The following is a 17,879-nucleotide window of genomic DNA, read 5'->3' on the forward strand; positions in this document are numbered from 1 at the left end:
AAAAAAAAAAACAATTTAAAAAACTCAAACAATTTACTAAAGAGTAGAATACCCAAGCAGCAACAGTGAACAATCATCATATTTCAGCTGCCACAACTGGATACAAACGTGTTCTTAAACTGTTTTGTACCCAAGTAACTGAAGTACTGAAACCTGTTTGAATTAGCACAGATAGTGGGAATAGAGTCAAACCTGTGATCTTTTCCATGAAAGAATGTGCTGTGATTCAAACTCACTTACTGTATGTGTGTGTGCATACACACACAAACTATTAAAATACCTCTGGGCTTTTCATCTGGGTAAATGGGTGGCTCACCCTAATGAAGGCACAACAATTATTTATCTTTGGACAAGAAAAAGCTTAGCTGGGGCGCCCCGGTGGCTCAGTCGTTAAGCGTCTGCCTTCAGCTCAGGGCGTGATCCCAAAGTCCTAGGATCGAGCCCCACATCAGGCTCTTCCGCTGGGAGCCTGCTTCTTCCTCTCCCACTCCCCCTGCTTGTGTTCCCTCTGTCACTGGCTGTCTCTCTCTAATAAATAAATAAAATCTTTAAAAAAAAAGGAAACAAAAAGCTTAGCAACCTTTAAAGGACTTCTACATGACCAGTAGGAACCACAGGCCCCTATAGTGTCCTGAGTGTAGAACAATTCCCAAATTTAAAGAATGTATTTTTTTTTAAGATTTTATTTATTTGACAAAGAGAGACAGCGAGAGAGAGAACATAAGCAAGGGGTGTGTGAGAGGGAGAAGCAGGCTTCTCGCCGAGCAGGGAACCAGGCGCCCCTAAATCATGTGTTTTAAAACAAAATACAATATACAGTTCTGAAAGACCTGTATAAAAATGCGAAAGGGAAATCTAGATAAAGTAGTATATATTCAACATACACTTTCCATGTTATGGTATATGCAAAAAAATTACCATGTATTATGTTCAATGTACTGTATCAAGTATTTATACATATTGATCCAAAATATATTATCAACATTGTTAAGGATAAGAAACAAAACACAGTGGACATCTAAAGGTAAGTGGTGAAGCCAGGCTTCCAATGTTTACAAGACACCAAAATCCAAGGTCCTTCCATTATACTGTACTACTTCTCAGTTACTGTTTAAGTTAAAAGGGTAACAAATCATTTTGAACATTTCTTCTGAATTTCTCTGGACTGAGAACAATTTTATGAACCAAAAAATGCAAACCAAAATATTAGACCAAAAGAACTGGTTAATGTCAAAGAATAAACATTCTCAAGATCCTTTTTTTTAAGTTAATGCAATGTCCCTCTAAATGGTGCTTTATTCCTACAGACAATTTAAGAAAAGTAAGAAAAACTCCAGTTTCTACAATTTATTAAGTTTAAGTACATTGATTCTGAAGCTTCATGGAACTGCTATAATTTAGAAATCATAATAGCCACAATAACCATAATCACCTACAGAATATAGCAACTGTCATTACCATCCCTAAACTGTGTTGTCCCATACAGTAGCTATAGCTAAATGTGGCTTTTTAAATTTAAACTTAATTAAATAAAATTAGAAATGGGGTGCCTAGCTTGCACAGTCAGTTACGCATTTGCTTTCCGCTCAGGTCATGATCCCAGAGTCTTGGGATCAAGTCCCACATTGGGCTCTCTGCTCAGCAGGGAGCCTGCTTCTCCCTCTCTCTCTGCCTGCCATTCCCCCTACTTGTGCTCTTTCTGTCAAATAAATAAAATCATAAATAAATAAATAAATAAATAAATAAAATTAGAAATCTTATCCCTTAGTTATGCTAGTCACATGGCCAGTGTTTAACAGCACATGTGACTTAGTAGCTATTGTATTAGACAGTACACATATAGAATATTTACAACATCACAGAAAGTTCTATTGGACAGCACTGCCCTAGAACAAATAAAGGAAAATTTTCGTTAAGGATTATAAATTATTTTCTTGGTTTTTGTTTTATTTTGAGGGGTAGTTTCTTTCTTCAATTTGGAAGTAGGAGAGGAAGGGAGGAGGAAAAATCAAACTGAGTAATATTTTTTAAATGATTTCTAAAAACCTTTGCATAAATCCAAGGTCATTCGGTACATACACCCCCTCCACCTCACCCTTGTCAAGCAGCCTTTGCAATTATTCTCTATGCATACAATATGGTGAATATGCCATATTCCTTCATGACTTGGTGCCTTGGCACAGTATATACTGCCTGTCCAGAACACCCTGCTCCCTCTCCCTCTGTTAACTTATACTTCAGAATTCCTCTAGAAATAGGTCCCTGAAACCCTCTCAGTTCCCAGTCCGGTTAGGGTGACCACCCTTAGTTGGCACAGCAACAATGCAGAATATTTCAGTTTAACTCCTCCCCTATCACACATCCTAGTAGTCTCTGGGAACCTTGACAGCAAGGGCCTAAACTTACTTATCTTTGTATTTCAAACACATAGTATAGTCTGGCATACAGTAAATACTCAATAAATGTTGAATGATTATTTTACCTCAAACCTTCTGCCATAGCCAAGTTACTTAACATTAATTAAATAACTCTTTAATAAATATGGCAACAAATATTAGCAGCTTACCCTTTGAGGTCATTAATTAATTTGTTTTTTTCCTGGACTATTCGCTTATGGTGCATTCGGTGAAAATCACGTTCTTTTTGAGTTTTCAGCAGATCTTCTCTAGCCTTGCTGAAAATAATAATTTTAAAAATCACTGCTAATTCCAGAAAAGCATTTGACAAAGTACAACATCTATTCATGATAAAAACCCTTAACAAAGTATGTTTAAAGGGAACGTAACTCAACATAATAAAGGTCATATATGAAAAATCCACAGCTAATATCAACCAAATTGGGAAAAAACTGAGAGCTTTTCGTATGTGGTAAGGAACAAGACCGGGTGTCCACTCTCACCACTTTTATTCAACATTGTATTTTAAGTCCTAGCCACAGCAATCAGAAAACAAAAAGAAATAAAAGGCACTCGAATCGGCAGGGAAGAAGTCAAATTTTCAATATTTGCAGATGACATAATATTCTAGATAAAAAACCCCAAAGACTCCACCAAAAAACTGCTAGAACCAGTAGATGAATTCAGTAAAGTCACAGGATACAAAATCAACGTACAGAAATTTGTTGCATTTGTATACACCAATAATGAAGCAGCAGAAAAACAAATTAAGGAATCAATCTCATTTACAATTGCACTAAAACCATAAGATACTTAGGAATAAACCTAACCAAAGAGGTGAAAGATCTGTACTCTGAAAACCATAAAACACTGATGAAAGAAACTGAAGATGACACAAAGAAATGGAAAGACATTCCATGCGTTCATGGATTGGAAGAACAAGTATTAAAATGTCTACCAAAGCAATCTACACATTTAATACAATACCCATCAAAATACCAATAGCATTTGTCACAGAGCTAGAATAAACAATCCTAAAACTTATATAGAACCACAAAAGAAAACAAATAGCCAAAGCAACCTTGAAAAAGAAAAGCAAAGCTGGAGGCATCACAATTCTGGACTTCTTATATTACAAAGCTGTTGTAATCCGAACTATGGTACTGGCACAAAAATAGACACACAGATCAATGAAAGAGAATAGAAACCTCAGAAATGAACCGACAACCAAATGGTCAATTAATCTTCCACAATGCAGGAAAGAATATCCAATGGGAAAGAGACCACCTCTTTAACAAACGGTGCTGGGAAAAGTTGACAGCAACGTGCAAAAGAATGAAACTGGACCACTTTCTTACACCATACACAAAAATAAATTCAAAATGGATGAAAGGCTTAAAAGTGAAACCTGAAATCATAAAAATCCTAGAGGAGAACACAGGCAGTAACCTCTTTGACATTGGCCATAGTGACTTTTTTCTAGATATGTCTCCTGAGGCAAGGGAAACAAAAGCAAAAATAAACTATAGGGACTTCATCAAAATAAAAAGCTTCTGCACAGTGAAGGAAACAATCAACAAAACTAAAAGGCAGGGGGCGCCTGGGTGGCACAGTAGTTAAGCGTCTGCCTTCGGCTCAGGGCGTGATCCCAGCGTTATGGGATCAAGCCCCACATCAGGCTCTTCTGCTATGAGCCTGCTTCTTCCTCTCCCACTCCCCCTGCTTGTGTTCCCTCTCTCGATGGCTGTCTCTATCTCTGTCAAATAAATAAATAAAATCTTTTAAAAAAAAAACTAAAAGGCAATCTTCAGAATGGGAGAAGATATTTGCAAATGATACATCTGATAAATTAGTATCCAAAATATATAAAGAATTTATACAACTCAACACCCAAGAAACTAATAATTCAGTTAAAAAATGGGCAGAAGACATGAATAGACATTTTTCCAAAGAAGATACACAGATGGCCAACAGACACAAGAAAAGATTCTCAACATCACTGATCATCAGGGCAACGTGAACCAAAACTACACTGAGATATCACTTCACATCTGTCAGAATGGCTAAAATCAACAATATAAGAAACAACAGGTGTTGGCAAGGATATGGAGAAAGGGGAACCCTCTTGTACTGTTGGTGGGAATGCAAACTGGAGCAGCCACTCTGTAAAACAATATGGAGAACCTCAAAAAGTTAAAAATAGAACTACCCTACAATCCATCAATTGGACTATTAGGTATTTACCTAATGAATACAAAACACTAATTGAAAGGGACACATGCCCCGTGATGTTTATATAGCAGCATTATCTACGATAGTCAAATTATGGAAACAGCCCAAACATCCATTTATTGATGAATGGTTACAGACAATGTGATACATATATGCAATGGAATATTACTCAGCCCTAAAAAAAAAAAATGAAATCTTACCATTTGCAACAACATGGATGGAGCTAGAGAATATCATGTTAGGTGAAATAGAGAAAGACAAAATACCATATGATTTCAATCACATGTGGACTCTAAGAAATAAAACAAAGGAGCAAAGGGAAAAAAAGAGAGACTCTTAACTATAAAGATCAAACAGATGATTACCAGACAAGAGATGGGTGAGGGGATGGGTTAAATAGGTGACAGGAATTAAGGAGCGCATTTGTCGTGATGAGAACCAGAAGTTGTATGGAAGTGCTGAATCACTGTATTGTAGACCTGAAAACTAACATTATACTGTACGTTAGCTGACTGGAATTTAAATAAAAACTTTTTTTAAATCACTCCTTATTCCTTTCCAAAAAAAAGTAATCAGTTCAAATACAGTACTGAACAATTCTAAAGATAATTTAAAAAAAAAAAGATTCCATTATAATTCACATTGAAGGATTCTAAGCAACATAGTGCCTATGGGGTTGGGAGATGAATGGCCACTACCTATAGCTTCAAAAATATTCATTCACAATTCACTGAAGTAAAAGGAAATTAAATATATGCTGCCAAAATAATTTATAATCCATCTACTTCCAAAACGAGTTTGTTTACAAAGTTGACATACTTAAAACAGGATAATTCAAAATAATTATAAAGGAAAAGACATACAAAATTTAATTCTGAATTTGCTTGAATATATGGTTAAAATACAATGTATTGGGTTACTTAGTTCTGATAATTGTGAAAAAGAAAGCATATATGTTCCGGGAAACCCAGATTTTATTCTGGTAATGCACATGAGAAATATGTACCACCTGTAGATCATATTAGTAGAATAATTGGTAACTTGATGAGAAAGTTTCTTCTGTATCGGTGTTGTAATACAGAAGCATTCTTCAACTGGATATACCTTCTGCAAACCCCTGATAGAAAACAAACAAGGGTATTCTTTCTAAGCCTAGGCTGCGGGTAAAAAGTTAATGGGAATGTTTCACCTACGTCCACAATACATTAGTTTCAACATAATAATGTAAAATATAATTATAATGAAAAAGTAGCTATGTAACAGTCTTAGTTAACTGACAAAGTGCTACTGCATTGAGACACCCATATTCTGAAAAATGCGTGCACTGAATTCAGGTGCTTACATCACATAAGAGGTCACAGTGGAATAAATCTGCTTCTCTGTATCACAGAATTTCAAAATACAAATTCACATAAAAATAAGTGCAAAAAATATATATTTCTGCATGAAGAGCTATGTCAAAGCAATCCCCGAGGATTGGAATGCTGCCAAAGAAACAGGATGAGGTTAGGTTTTCAGACCCCTGATGGGGCATATTGTGATCAGTGAGACTTCTTACTGCAAGATCAAGCCCCATGCGGCATATGGTGAAAATGTCTCATCCATTCTTCCAAGTTTCTTTCTTCCGGTCTCCTCAAGTAGTCAAACCTCCTGCATTTTTTAACGTGAACTTTTTTTGGACATGTTCTTTATTTTACTGCCAATGTTGCACTTTTTTTAAAAAAGGAAAGCCCAAGTTATATCTCTTTGGAAATGTGAACAAAGCCTAAATCTTCAACACTCAATATTCCATTTTTTTAGTGTATTCTGAATATATGTATTTAGTTGTAGTTCCTCATTATTAAAAAGACTAATATAGCACATTTGTCTAAGCAGCAGACATTCAATTGAATCCTTTAAGGCTGAAAATGTACATAGATATCCTTCCAGACAGGAAATGATAACATATCAAGTTTATAATAAAAACAATTTTAATAATAAAAAAGTTGTAGTTTTTATCACAAGTATATAAACAACAGGTCACAATCCTCAAAGGCTACTACCACCATCTAACCCTCAATTTCATTTCAATGCCAACAAATTTGAAGGTACAAGAAATGGTTGCCTGAAATATTCACTCTTGAAAAATCATCTGAGGAATATGCCAATTACGAGATGAACAAACAATGTATTCTGTCCAGGTCTTAACCCTAATGAAGATGGGCCAAAAATGAGGGAATCCCTCTGCCACCATGTGCCTAATGAATAGTGAGTGAAGAGGAAGACAGACTTTAAGTAGAGTGATTTAAAAAGATAAGAGGCTGAGTTGATATTTTGTTGTGAAAACACAAGAATACCACCAGAATTCTCATTCATTTTTAAAGTGGTTTACATACCTTCTTGCACATAAAAATACTCAATAAATGTTACTGTTATCATCACATCACTATTATTTAGCATAGCAGAACAGATATATTCAATTTCTCTAAAACAGATATACTCAATTTCTCTAACAGCTTGATTTATTTACCTAAAATAGGGGGCATGCCAGTAGATAAATATCCTCTAATGGACAAAAATATCAGGATACATGCTTATTAGTAACACTGTAAAACTTTATAAAAGTATTTAAACTTCTATGAACATCTATTTTGAGTCTACTAAAGCTGTCTTACTTTCAACAACTTGATGAGTTATATAAATGAGCTAATGTTTTATTTCTCTTATCTGAAATGTAAATCCATAATAGGTTAAAAAAAAACTTAGAAAAATAATGTCGCAAAGTTTCTTAAGCAGAACTACAAATGTGCAGCAGTGCATCAGCTCCCTCTTTAAATATACGTTTACAGGCCTATTTGTACTTATCCCAGGAAAGAAAGCATAGGAATTGATTGAAGTATTAGACCTTAATACTTCAATCTGACCATTAAATTGGTTTTCAGGGACTTGCTTTCTATTTGCACAAATGAAGTCTACTCAGTAAAACAATTTAGATTCATTTCATGGTGATGCTTCTGTTACGACCTTCCTGCTGCCCATATGATTAATAAAAAGAAAATAAAACTTGTACTAAAAAATAAAATTTACAATATTCATATAAGCAATTAACATTTTAAACTATACAATATTTTTTATTAATACAGCATCTTCGTGATTTAAAAACAAACCTACTAAGACACCAGAGATTCTACTTAAGTACAATGAAGTAAAAGTTATTCAACGAAGCATTCAATTTAGATTTGTTTATCATAAAGAACATACTTCCTACATGCTTTTTCTTAATGAGATGGCAGAATGACTAATTTCCCCACTTCAGAAAACCAACATACCAAAATCTACAATTAAAGTATAAAATATTAAAATACTCATATTTTTATATTATACAAGCACTGTCCCCAAAACTCCATGTTTCAAAATATGAATGTGATTTAATAGTGTGCTCTTAAAAATTATTTATAAATGAATGCCCCCAGTAAAATAATTTTGTTAACTGAAAAGTTTTAGCTAAGTATTTTACGTAACCACTTTATTTTTTTTTTAAAGATTTTATTTATTTATTTGACAGAGATAGAGACAGTCAGCGAAAGAGGGAACACAAGCAGGGGGAGTGGGAGAGGAAGAAGCAGGCTCACAGCAGAGGAGCCTGATGTGGGGCTTGATCCCATAACGCTGGGATCACGCTCTGAGCCAAAGGCAGACGCTTAACCGCTGTGCCACCCAGGCACCCCTACGTAACCACTTTATAATAGATTTATTGGGTTATTTTATGATTTGGCAAAAGGAAGCATACAAATATTTTCTTGCTTATTTGCACCAAAGTAGGCCATCTTTGTCATGTATTTTTCTCATGCACAAACAAAAATCAAAGTAACTTCTGGTGACAGTCTTACACAATCACCAATTATTTCACTGTTTCAACTGGTTAAAATGAATTCATTTAACTCATTAATATTAATATTGGAATAACTGTTGGATAGCCAAAATGGGTTCAATCATATTCAAGGAAAACTTTCCTTATATACTTAACCAAAAAAGAGAGGGATATACCCATGTCCAGAAAAAAATACCTTCTTAATTTAACAAGCAATTACCTAAACACTAAACCATAAAATTTTATAGGCCTCATTATTATCTTTATTTCCACAGTGTTTGTTTCTGAAAGTCATTAAATTAAATGGGTCTTCAGAAAAGCTGGATACTCTTTGACCTTCTACAAAAGTTAATTTTGTAAGTGAAGTTAGGGCTGCTTAGGAAAACACCTAAATTTTCCTCAATATTAATTGCTTTTTAATTTTAGTCTTTATGTCCATACTTTCTGGCAGAAGATTAAAAAAATTCATTATTTTTAAAATGGTACATTTTCATCTTCTAATTAGCAATCCTAGTCAGTTTTTATTTTCTGTCAAACCTTCAGTACACTCAATAAAACTTTTCTGGTCTGATTATATTTCTTTAATGTAGAAGCCCAGCAAAGGACAACAATACTCTAAATGAGGCAATACTTAACTTTATGGAAAATTGTTAAAAATTCAATTATAAAGGGAAAATGATGCCTACTCCAAAGGGATGGTATAAAAGGGGCAAAATCATCAATTAATTACTCTAAAAATTATTAAAAGCTTAATTAAAAAGCCAAAATGTTAATAACACACATTCACTTAAGCCCCTCCTACTCATCAGAGGTAGGCCCTGGGGTTATGTTGAGCACAAGATACTCCCATTATATAAAGCTCACAAAATAACAACAAAATATATACATTAGATAATTAGATGGAAAGGTATAAATTTCAAGCTCCTTCATAAATACATAGTATTAAATTAAGGATAATCTAAATAAATGGAGGGATATACCATGAAATAGAAGACTAAAATTTATGAATACATCAATCCTTAAAAATATATATGTATATGTAAATATATGTACACACACACACACTCTTCCCAAATGATATTATAAATTCAACTCAATCTCAAACCCCTACCTTTCTATAGAAATTGACGAAGTGACTCTAAAATTTATATGGAAATACAAAGGACCCAGAATAGCCAAACTATCTTTAAAGAACAACAAAGCTATAGAACTAACACTACCTGACTTCAAGAACTTACCTAAAGCTACAGTAATCAACAGTGTGATACTAGAATAAAGACAAACAAACAGATTAATGGAACAAAATAGAGTCTAGAAATAGACCCACAATTATACGGTCAAATGATTTTCAATAAAAATTTCAAGGAAATTCAATGATGGATGAAATTTTTTTAAGAATGGTGCTAGAACAATTGGATATTCCTTTAGAAAAGAAAATTAATCTCTAGCTCCTACCTTACACCATATACAAAAATGAATGATAGATATAGGCTGAAATAAAAATTCTTAATCTTTAAAGGTTTTAGAAGAGAACATAGACTAATATCTCCAAGACCAGGAGTGGGCAACAGTATCTCAGACAAAATATCGAAAGCAATACTATTAAAAAAAATTAATTAGACTTCATCAAAATTTAAGACTTCTGCTCACCCAAAGACACCATAAAGAAATTGAAGAGTGAAGCTATAAGCAGGGAGAAAATATTCGCAAAGTCCTGACAAAAGATTTATATCCATAATATGTAAAGAACTCTTACAACTCAACAGTAAGAGAAACAATCCAACCAAAAATGGGCAGGACTTACACAGAAAATAAGAGAAATGAACAGCCAATAAGTACATACATACACACACACACACACACACACACACACACACACACAATTTTCAATGCATATCAAAACCACAACAAGCTGCTACTATACAATTACTAAAATGGCTAAAATGAAAAACACTAACAACACTCAACATTGGTGACAATGTAGAACTAGAACTTTCATAGACCTCTACTGAGAATGTAAAATGCCCCAACTGTTGGAAAATGGACTGTGAATTTCTTATAAATACACACTGACCCTTTGGTCCAGTAATTCCACTCCTAAGATTTAACCAAAAGAAAGAAGACACATTCCCACAAGAAGACTTATACACAAATCTTCATAGTAGTATTACTCATTAGGAACCATATTTGAAAACAATCCAATAGAAAAATAAACAAAATGTGACATACACTATACAACAGAATACTACATAGCAATAAAGAGGAATAACTGATAAATTCAAAAATCATAGATATATTTTACAGAGTTTATGCTGAATGTAAAATGTCAAACACAAAGAAATGTACATTCTGTGATTCCATTTATGAAGTTCTTAAATAGGTAAACTGATCAAATACCAGAAAACTGATATATCAGAACACTGATTGCAGGGGCAGAGATGCCTAAGAAGGGACATAGGAATTTCTGGATAAACAGAAATGTTTACATTAAGATGGGTATAGAAGTGACAAGACTTTATCTGTTTGTCAAAATTATGTATAACTCAATAAAAGAACTATAAATACATTATACTTAGTGGATGTAGGGTAGGGTATGGGTGGGGGTAGAGATGAAATGGCAGAAACATGGTCAAGTGTTGAAACTGATAGGCCCATGCGGTTCATTATTCTATTTTGTTTACTTTCTAAATCCTTGATATTTTTTTCAGAATTAGGTTAATATATGTAAACAATATATTGCTAAGTACCTGTCTTTTGGAAAAAAAATACTACTTTTGGTGTTTATTCAGTGTTGCTGCTATTACTAATAATAAAGTTGACAACAATAATGATGATGATGCTATTCTACCTACTTAATATATATTGTATACCAGGTATTATGTTCATTATCCTATGATAGGTAAGTCAAGCACAATCGTTGCCTTCATCAAGTTCTCAGGAGTATAGAGAATATTAATAAGGAAATAAAATATAAACTTATAAACCAGAAACTAGTGAATGTCATGAAAGGAAAAAAGGGTGCTGTAATACAGAATACTGGTTTAATCTTTATTGAGCACTCACCATGTGACAGACATTGTGCTAAACACTTTAAAATGATTCCCCTCAAGGACAGATAATATCAACCCACTTACATATGAGGAAACTGAGTAATAATTGTATTATTATATCTAGTTAAAGGTAGAGCATCATGTAATTGTGTTGCTCTCTCCACAATACCTGACCTGGTATCAATGTCTGCTCTAAATTAAAGTTTGAGTGGGGTTTGTAATGCTGAGTTTGATAACAGGAGATATTGTTCTTTCAAGAATCTAACTCTTCAGAAAAAGTTTGTTTAACTTCATTATTATGCTGTAACCGGATAAGTCAACCTACAAGAAAGTTATGCAGGATATAATGTATTCCATATTTCCATCGTGTCCCTCCATCCAGTCTATTTTCCAACAAAAACAAGCTCACATTATGCTTTTCTTCAAAATTATCCATTGGCCTCACATACAACTCAGAGGGAAAACAGCAAAGTTCTAATATAGAGTTCTACCACTTATACCCTGGTTTCAGTCACTACAGTCTCCTTACTAGCCCCCTAACAAGCCAAACTGTGCCCACCACAGGCTCTGTGTACTTCCTTTTCCCTCTGCCTGGAATTCCCTTTTCCCAAGTTTATACATGGCCTCCCTCAGTTTCTTCAGGAACTTATATCATACAGGACTTTCCTCACCACCCTATATAAAACTGCACCCCATTTATCTCTGTCTCCCTTACCATGTTACTTTTCTTCCTAGAGTTTACTATCACATGTTGTATCTGTCAACATCCACATGTAGTTAGCGGCTATCACATTGGACAGCACAGCCTTAGAGAGTGTTAACAGTGCAGAGGTAAGAAAAAGGAAAAAAAAAAAAAAAAAAAAGCTTGTCAATGAGTTAGAGGAAGAGGTAGAACAGCATGCTGTCACAGAAGCCAAAGGAAAAAAGGAATGAAATAAGATGCACAGTTAAGTGGAATAGGTGGGGTGGAAGCCAGACTGCAGGATGTTAAAGTACAAGTATAATGATGCTTTTAGGAGTAAACCATCCAATTGAGAATATTTTCAATGTCTACATTATGAGAAGACATAAAGCACTAGTCAAGATACAAAACAAGATCAAGCAAACAAGTTCTTAATTAATGAAACTCATAGTTTTTGTGGACCTCAGACTGAGGTGAATATTGTGGCATGTCAACTACGAAATAAAACAAGGCTTATGAAACAATGCCTTAACTGTAAAAGATATGATGATCCCAAGTGATGCTTTCTAGTCTTCATTCAACCAACAACTCTGTAAATGTGTAGCAGGTTGCTTAAATTCTAGATCTCTCCATTTAAAATGACAATTGGGACTATATCAAAATAAACTATTGAGGGGTGCCTGGGAGATTCAGTTGGTTATAGATGATAGTCATATTTGTGGTGAGCATAGCATAACAGAAGCTGAATCACTATGTTGCACACATGAAAATAATAAAACTGTGTGTCAACTATACTCAAATAAAAAATTATTCAAAAAGTCAGGTAGCAGACCAGAGCCATGAATTAAAGTTCATTTGAGAAAATAAATACTTTTCCCTATGTTCCTGTACCTAAAGACACCTGCAGATTGAAAGTGAAGGAGTGGAAAAATATTTATCATGCAAATGGATGTCTAGAGAAAGCTGGAGTAGCCATATTTATATTGGACAAACTAGACTTTTTTGTTCTCATATTGTTTTTATCCTGCTTTGGTATCAGGACAGTACTGGCCTCATGAAATGATTTTGAATGTGTTTCCTCTATTCCATTATTTTTAAGATTTTGGTAAAGATTATTTTTTTTTAACGTTTGGTAGAATTCACCAATCAAACCATGTGGTCCTGGACATTTCTGTGCTGAGAGATTTTGGATTCCTAATTCAATTTTCATTCTTATTATTGGTCTAAGATTTCCTATTTCTTGGATCCAAGATTCATGATTAAATCATGATAATTTGTGCATCTTTAGGAATTATGTTTATGTTAAGTTACCTGATTTGTTAGTATATAATTATTCATAGCAATCTGTTACCACACTATGTATTTCTGTGGTTATCTGCTGTATTGTTTTCTCTTCCATTTCTCATTTTGGTTTTTGAGTCTTCTCTCTTTTTTTTTCTTAAAGCATTGCCAATTTTGTTTATTTTTTTGGAAAAACTGGTCATTACTTTCAATGTTATGATATTATTTATTCTGGACTCTATTTTATTTCTGATTTTCTTTGTTATTTCCTTCTTCTACTAAATTACAGCTAAATATCATCTTTTTCTAGTTCCTTGTGGTGTAATGTTAATTTGTACTTTTTCTCTTAATACAAGCATTTATAGCCTAAATTTCGCTCTAACATCTGCTTTTGCTGCATCCCATAGGTTTTGGAATATTGTGTTTTCTTCTTCTTTTGTTTTGAGACATTTTGATTTGCCATTTGTTTTCTTATTTGGCCCATTACTTATGCAGTAGTGTCTTTAATATTTACATATTAAATATTTAATATTTACATTGTAGATTTTCCAGCTTTGTTTTATTGTTGATCTTTAGCTTTGTACCATTGTGGTTGGAAAATATACTTGACAAGATTTCAGTCTTCTTAAATTTGGATTATTCATTATGTCTCTTTTTATATGTGTACTTGAAGAAAATGTGTATTCTATTTTTCTTGGATGGAATGTTTTACATACACATACACACACACACACACACACACACACATTCTTAGAACCATGTATTCTGAAGTATGCTTCAAGTAAAAAATGTTCTTGTTGAAAAAAATAATTACTTTAACTGAGGGTAGTCATTTAAAATAAAGCATATGAGAAGGGAGGTGGGTGGGTGGATAGGTAAAATAGGTAAAGAAAATTAAGAGCACACTTATGATGAACACTGAGTAATGGTGTATAGAACTCTTGAATCACAATATTGTACACCTGAAACTAATATAACACTGTATGTTAACCATACTGGAATTAAAATGAAAACTTAATTTAAAAAATAACATTAGGAAACCATTGGGGAATATCAAAAACGGGAGTAATTCTAAATCTAAGAATTACTGAAGTAGATGTCAAGAAAATGAGAAAGTGAATTAAATTCATGATGTTGAGTTTCAAAATATGTCTAAGTGTATAGTAGTAATTTTGTAAGGAATTGCATTTGAATGTTTTGCCTATTCTTTAATGTGTCTGAAGGGGTCACAAATTACAAACAAAGTTGTAAGTCAGAAATAAATTTTTGTGGGATCTTAATTGGTTGCATAATCGGTCAAAAGTTACCAAAAAATGGGTTTTCACATATTTATCTATGACTTAATTTTAAAATTGAGTATTAAAAAAATATTTTTAAGAAGTAAAACTGAGTATTCAAATAGATGTACAAGAAAAAATAGATAAATGACAAATGGCCTGCATTTTATTATAAGGACAGTTATATTCTTTTTCAAAAAAGATTATCAAATTTGGAAACCACTCTAGAAAACAGTTTGGCAGTTTTTATGGAACTACCCCATGACCCAAGGGAAATGAATTATGTGTCTATAAAAAGTCTTACACAAGAATGTCATAATTGCGTCATATACAAAGCAGAATCTTGACACAACCCAAATTTCCATCAAAAGAAGTATGAATAGACAAATTGTGATATATTCACATAATGCAATACTATTCAATAATTTAAAAATTAACTATGGATACTTAGAAAACTATGGATGAATCTCAAAAATCTTAAGTGAAAGGAGGCAGACAGAAAAGAGTACATACTGTATGATTTCTTTCAAAAGAACTTCAGGACTGAGTTAAACAAATATATGGTGATAGGAATCAGAAGGATAATTGCCTAAGGGAATGGGTACAGGAAAACTTTTACCTTCAATGTAACTATAAACACTTTTAAATAGATTTTTTCCCTTAAAAACATCTATGTATAAGGAAATTTTCCAAACATTTATTTCTAAAACTTTTTTTATCAAGGTATAACTTATTTACAATGTTGTACCAGTTTCAGGTACATAATGATCCAATATTCATATATAGTGCAAAACGATCACAGTAAGTACACTTAACATCCATCACCATACACACATATATATATATCATATGCAAAACTATATTTTAGATAAAATAATCAATACTTGTAGTAAGATAAGGAAAACCTCTGTTCTAAAACAGGCACTGCTTACAACAGAGAAAAGGACCATTTTTTTTAATTATAGCAATTCAAATGAAATTCAGAGTGAAATATTTCCCTTTTCACATCTTCCTTTATGCTTCATCATTGTTGAATTTCAAAAATATTAATGATATGATGATTAAAAAAAATCCAAGGATGACAGCCTTTAGAGATATTGATAATAATAGCTGACATTTTCAAAGCACTTTGTGATTTACATGGCTCTTTAATATAGATTGTCTCATTTAATTATCACATCACTCCCTAGGAGTTAATAATTTTATGTATAATTACTCCCAGTTTAACAATCAGAAAACTGAGCTAATAAGTAGTAGAACATTGGAAGCTAGGTATTTGAACCTTAAGTTCAATACTCTTCTCATGGCAACTCTTTTCTCTAGATAAATACTAAGCTTATAGCTATAAGATTTCTCTGATTTTTCTAGATACATCATTAAACGCTACCAGTATAATCAGGACAATATATAACATATTTGTAAACCTCACTCTTTTTACATACATCCCTAGTCAACACTATTCACATATCTGTCTTTGCCAGAAGAAAAGTATTTAACATCTACACTTACCTTGCTTTAAGAAACAGTCTTACTCCTGAAAAGGAAAAATTTACGGTAAATTCTATAAAAGGAATCCCATATTTATTACTAATCCCTATTGGAAAAATATCTTCAAAAGTCAAATTGAAAAACCTGTGTGATAAAATATTACAATGTAGGACAAACTTATAACATGAGGGAAGTAGTTTTGGTAATATTTTACAAAACTTCATTCTCCATTTTAAAAAATGTATCCAACAGAATTAGGCTCCAAAGACATGCTTCACCAAAAGGCGTCACGAGAACAATGTGCTTAACATTCATTTAATGATATAAATATCAGGCACCTACTAAGGGTCAAGCATCTTTCCTTCAAATTTTCCATGTCAAGTAGATTAAAGCAAATAAATATTTTCCTTTTCTAATCTGTTAAAGTTTAATTATATCAAATAAGATATATTTAAGAGATTATAATCATAACCATTGAAACTAAAACTATATTTTAATAAATATAGCAAATTTTATATACATTTAGTAATCTGATAGTTTAGTAAACACAAATAAGAATAAGATTTCATTTGAGCAACATCTGTTTTAATTATGGGGTAATAATTTGCACAGGTAATAGTTTATATGGCTTTGATTATAGTTATTAAATATAATATTCAATAAACAACCAGTAATCAACAATGATTATTTAATGTCACTATGGCAAAAATCATTGCAAAAAGAGGCTCTATCTATTCAAAAGAAAATTAGCAAACTCAAGAAATAATTCAAAGAAGATCAGGAACTGAAACAGTATGCCAGGCAGCACTCTGAAAAATTTGCTGTGTCAAATTCCCAGTGCATCCATTAGGTGTCTATACAATATCACAGTGAGCATCAGGGCCAATAGTGCAAACCACTTCCGAGAAATGAACTGAGAATAGAGAGAATGCTGGTTCTAGTAACTTATCATACCATGATCATACACTTCTCTCTAAAATGTAAAATGTCAAACAGCACACCCATAGAGATAACATGAAACTTGTATAAACTGCAAAAACATTTATATAAGTGTAAGTAATAAATGAATAAATGATCACACAAATTATCTTTTATTTACCACCACCTTTTAAAAGTAGGAGTTTTAAAATTTTCCTTCACTTCGCAATACAAAGTCTTATTGCTTTATATTAAACTTTTTTACAAAGATCTTAAAAATATTATGTTCTTGTATGGTTGGTCTGCTTATCTAATTTTTCGTTTGATATGATTCTTTAACAGAGAAAACCGCTCTTTAAGTATGTTTAATAAAAAATAATGAACAAAGCATGAACTTCCTCTACTCCATATCTAAGCATTGATTTTCCATCTAACATTGTCTTAGATGAGTAGACTCATCCTAGTCAACACTATTCACATATCTGTCTTTGCCAGAAGAACAGTGTTTATCTAAATTTGTTGGGCAAAAACTATGTCTTCCATTAATTTCAGAAAGATTTGGCTTCTGTTAAGTCTCTCTTCTATGCATAAATTCATGTTAGCAGATTATAAAATAACAGTTTCCTTTGGGGAATTTTCAAACACCAAAATTCCTCTAACTAGGAATACACTAGGTCCTTCCACCCTCTTTGTCTTCTATAATTT

General features: G+C 32.8%; 1 protein-coding gene across 1 annotated transcript in view; it reads right to left on the bottom strand.

Moving 5' to 3' along the window:
- The window catches only part of SPAG16 (sperm associated antigen 16), a 943,910-nt gene that overhangs the window by 906,929 nt on the left and 19,102 nt on the right, over window positions 1–17,879 (bottom strand). Inside the window, exon 6 of the mRNA XM_040641105.1 lies at window positions 2,567–2,674. Coding sequence (XP_040497039.1) covers window positions 2,567–2,674 — 108 coding nt within the window. The remainder of the gene's footprint in view (window positions 1–2,566; window positions 2,675–17,879) is intronic.

This window comes from Ursus maritimus, unplaced genomic scaffold (genome assembly GCF_017311325.1).
Source record: "Ursus maritimus isolate PB19 unplaced genomic scaffold, ASM1731132v1 scaffold_1, whole genome shotgun sequence".
NCBI classification, from domain to species: Eukaryota; Metazoa; Chordata; class Mammalia; order Carnivora; family Ursidae; genus Ursus; species Ursus maritimus.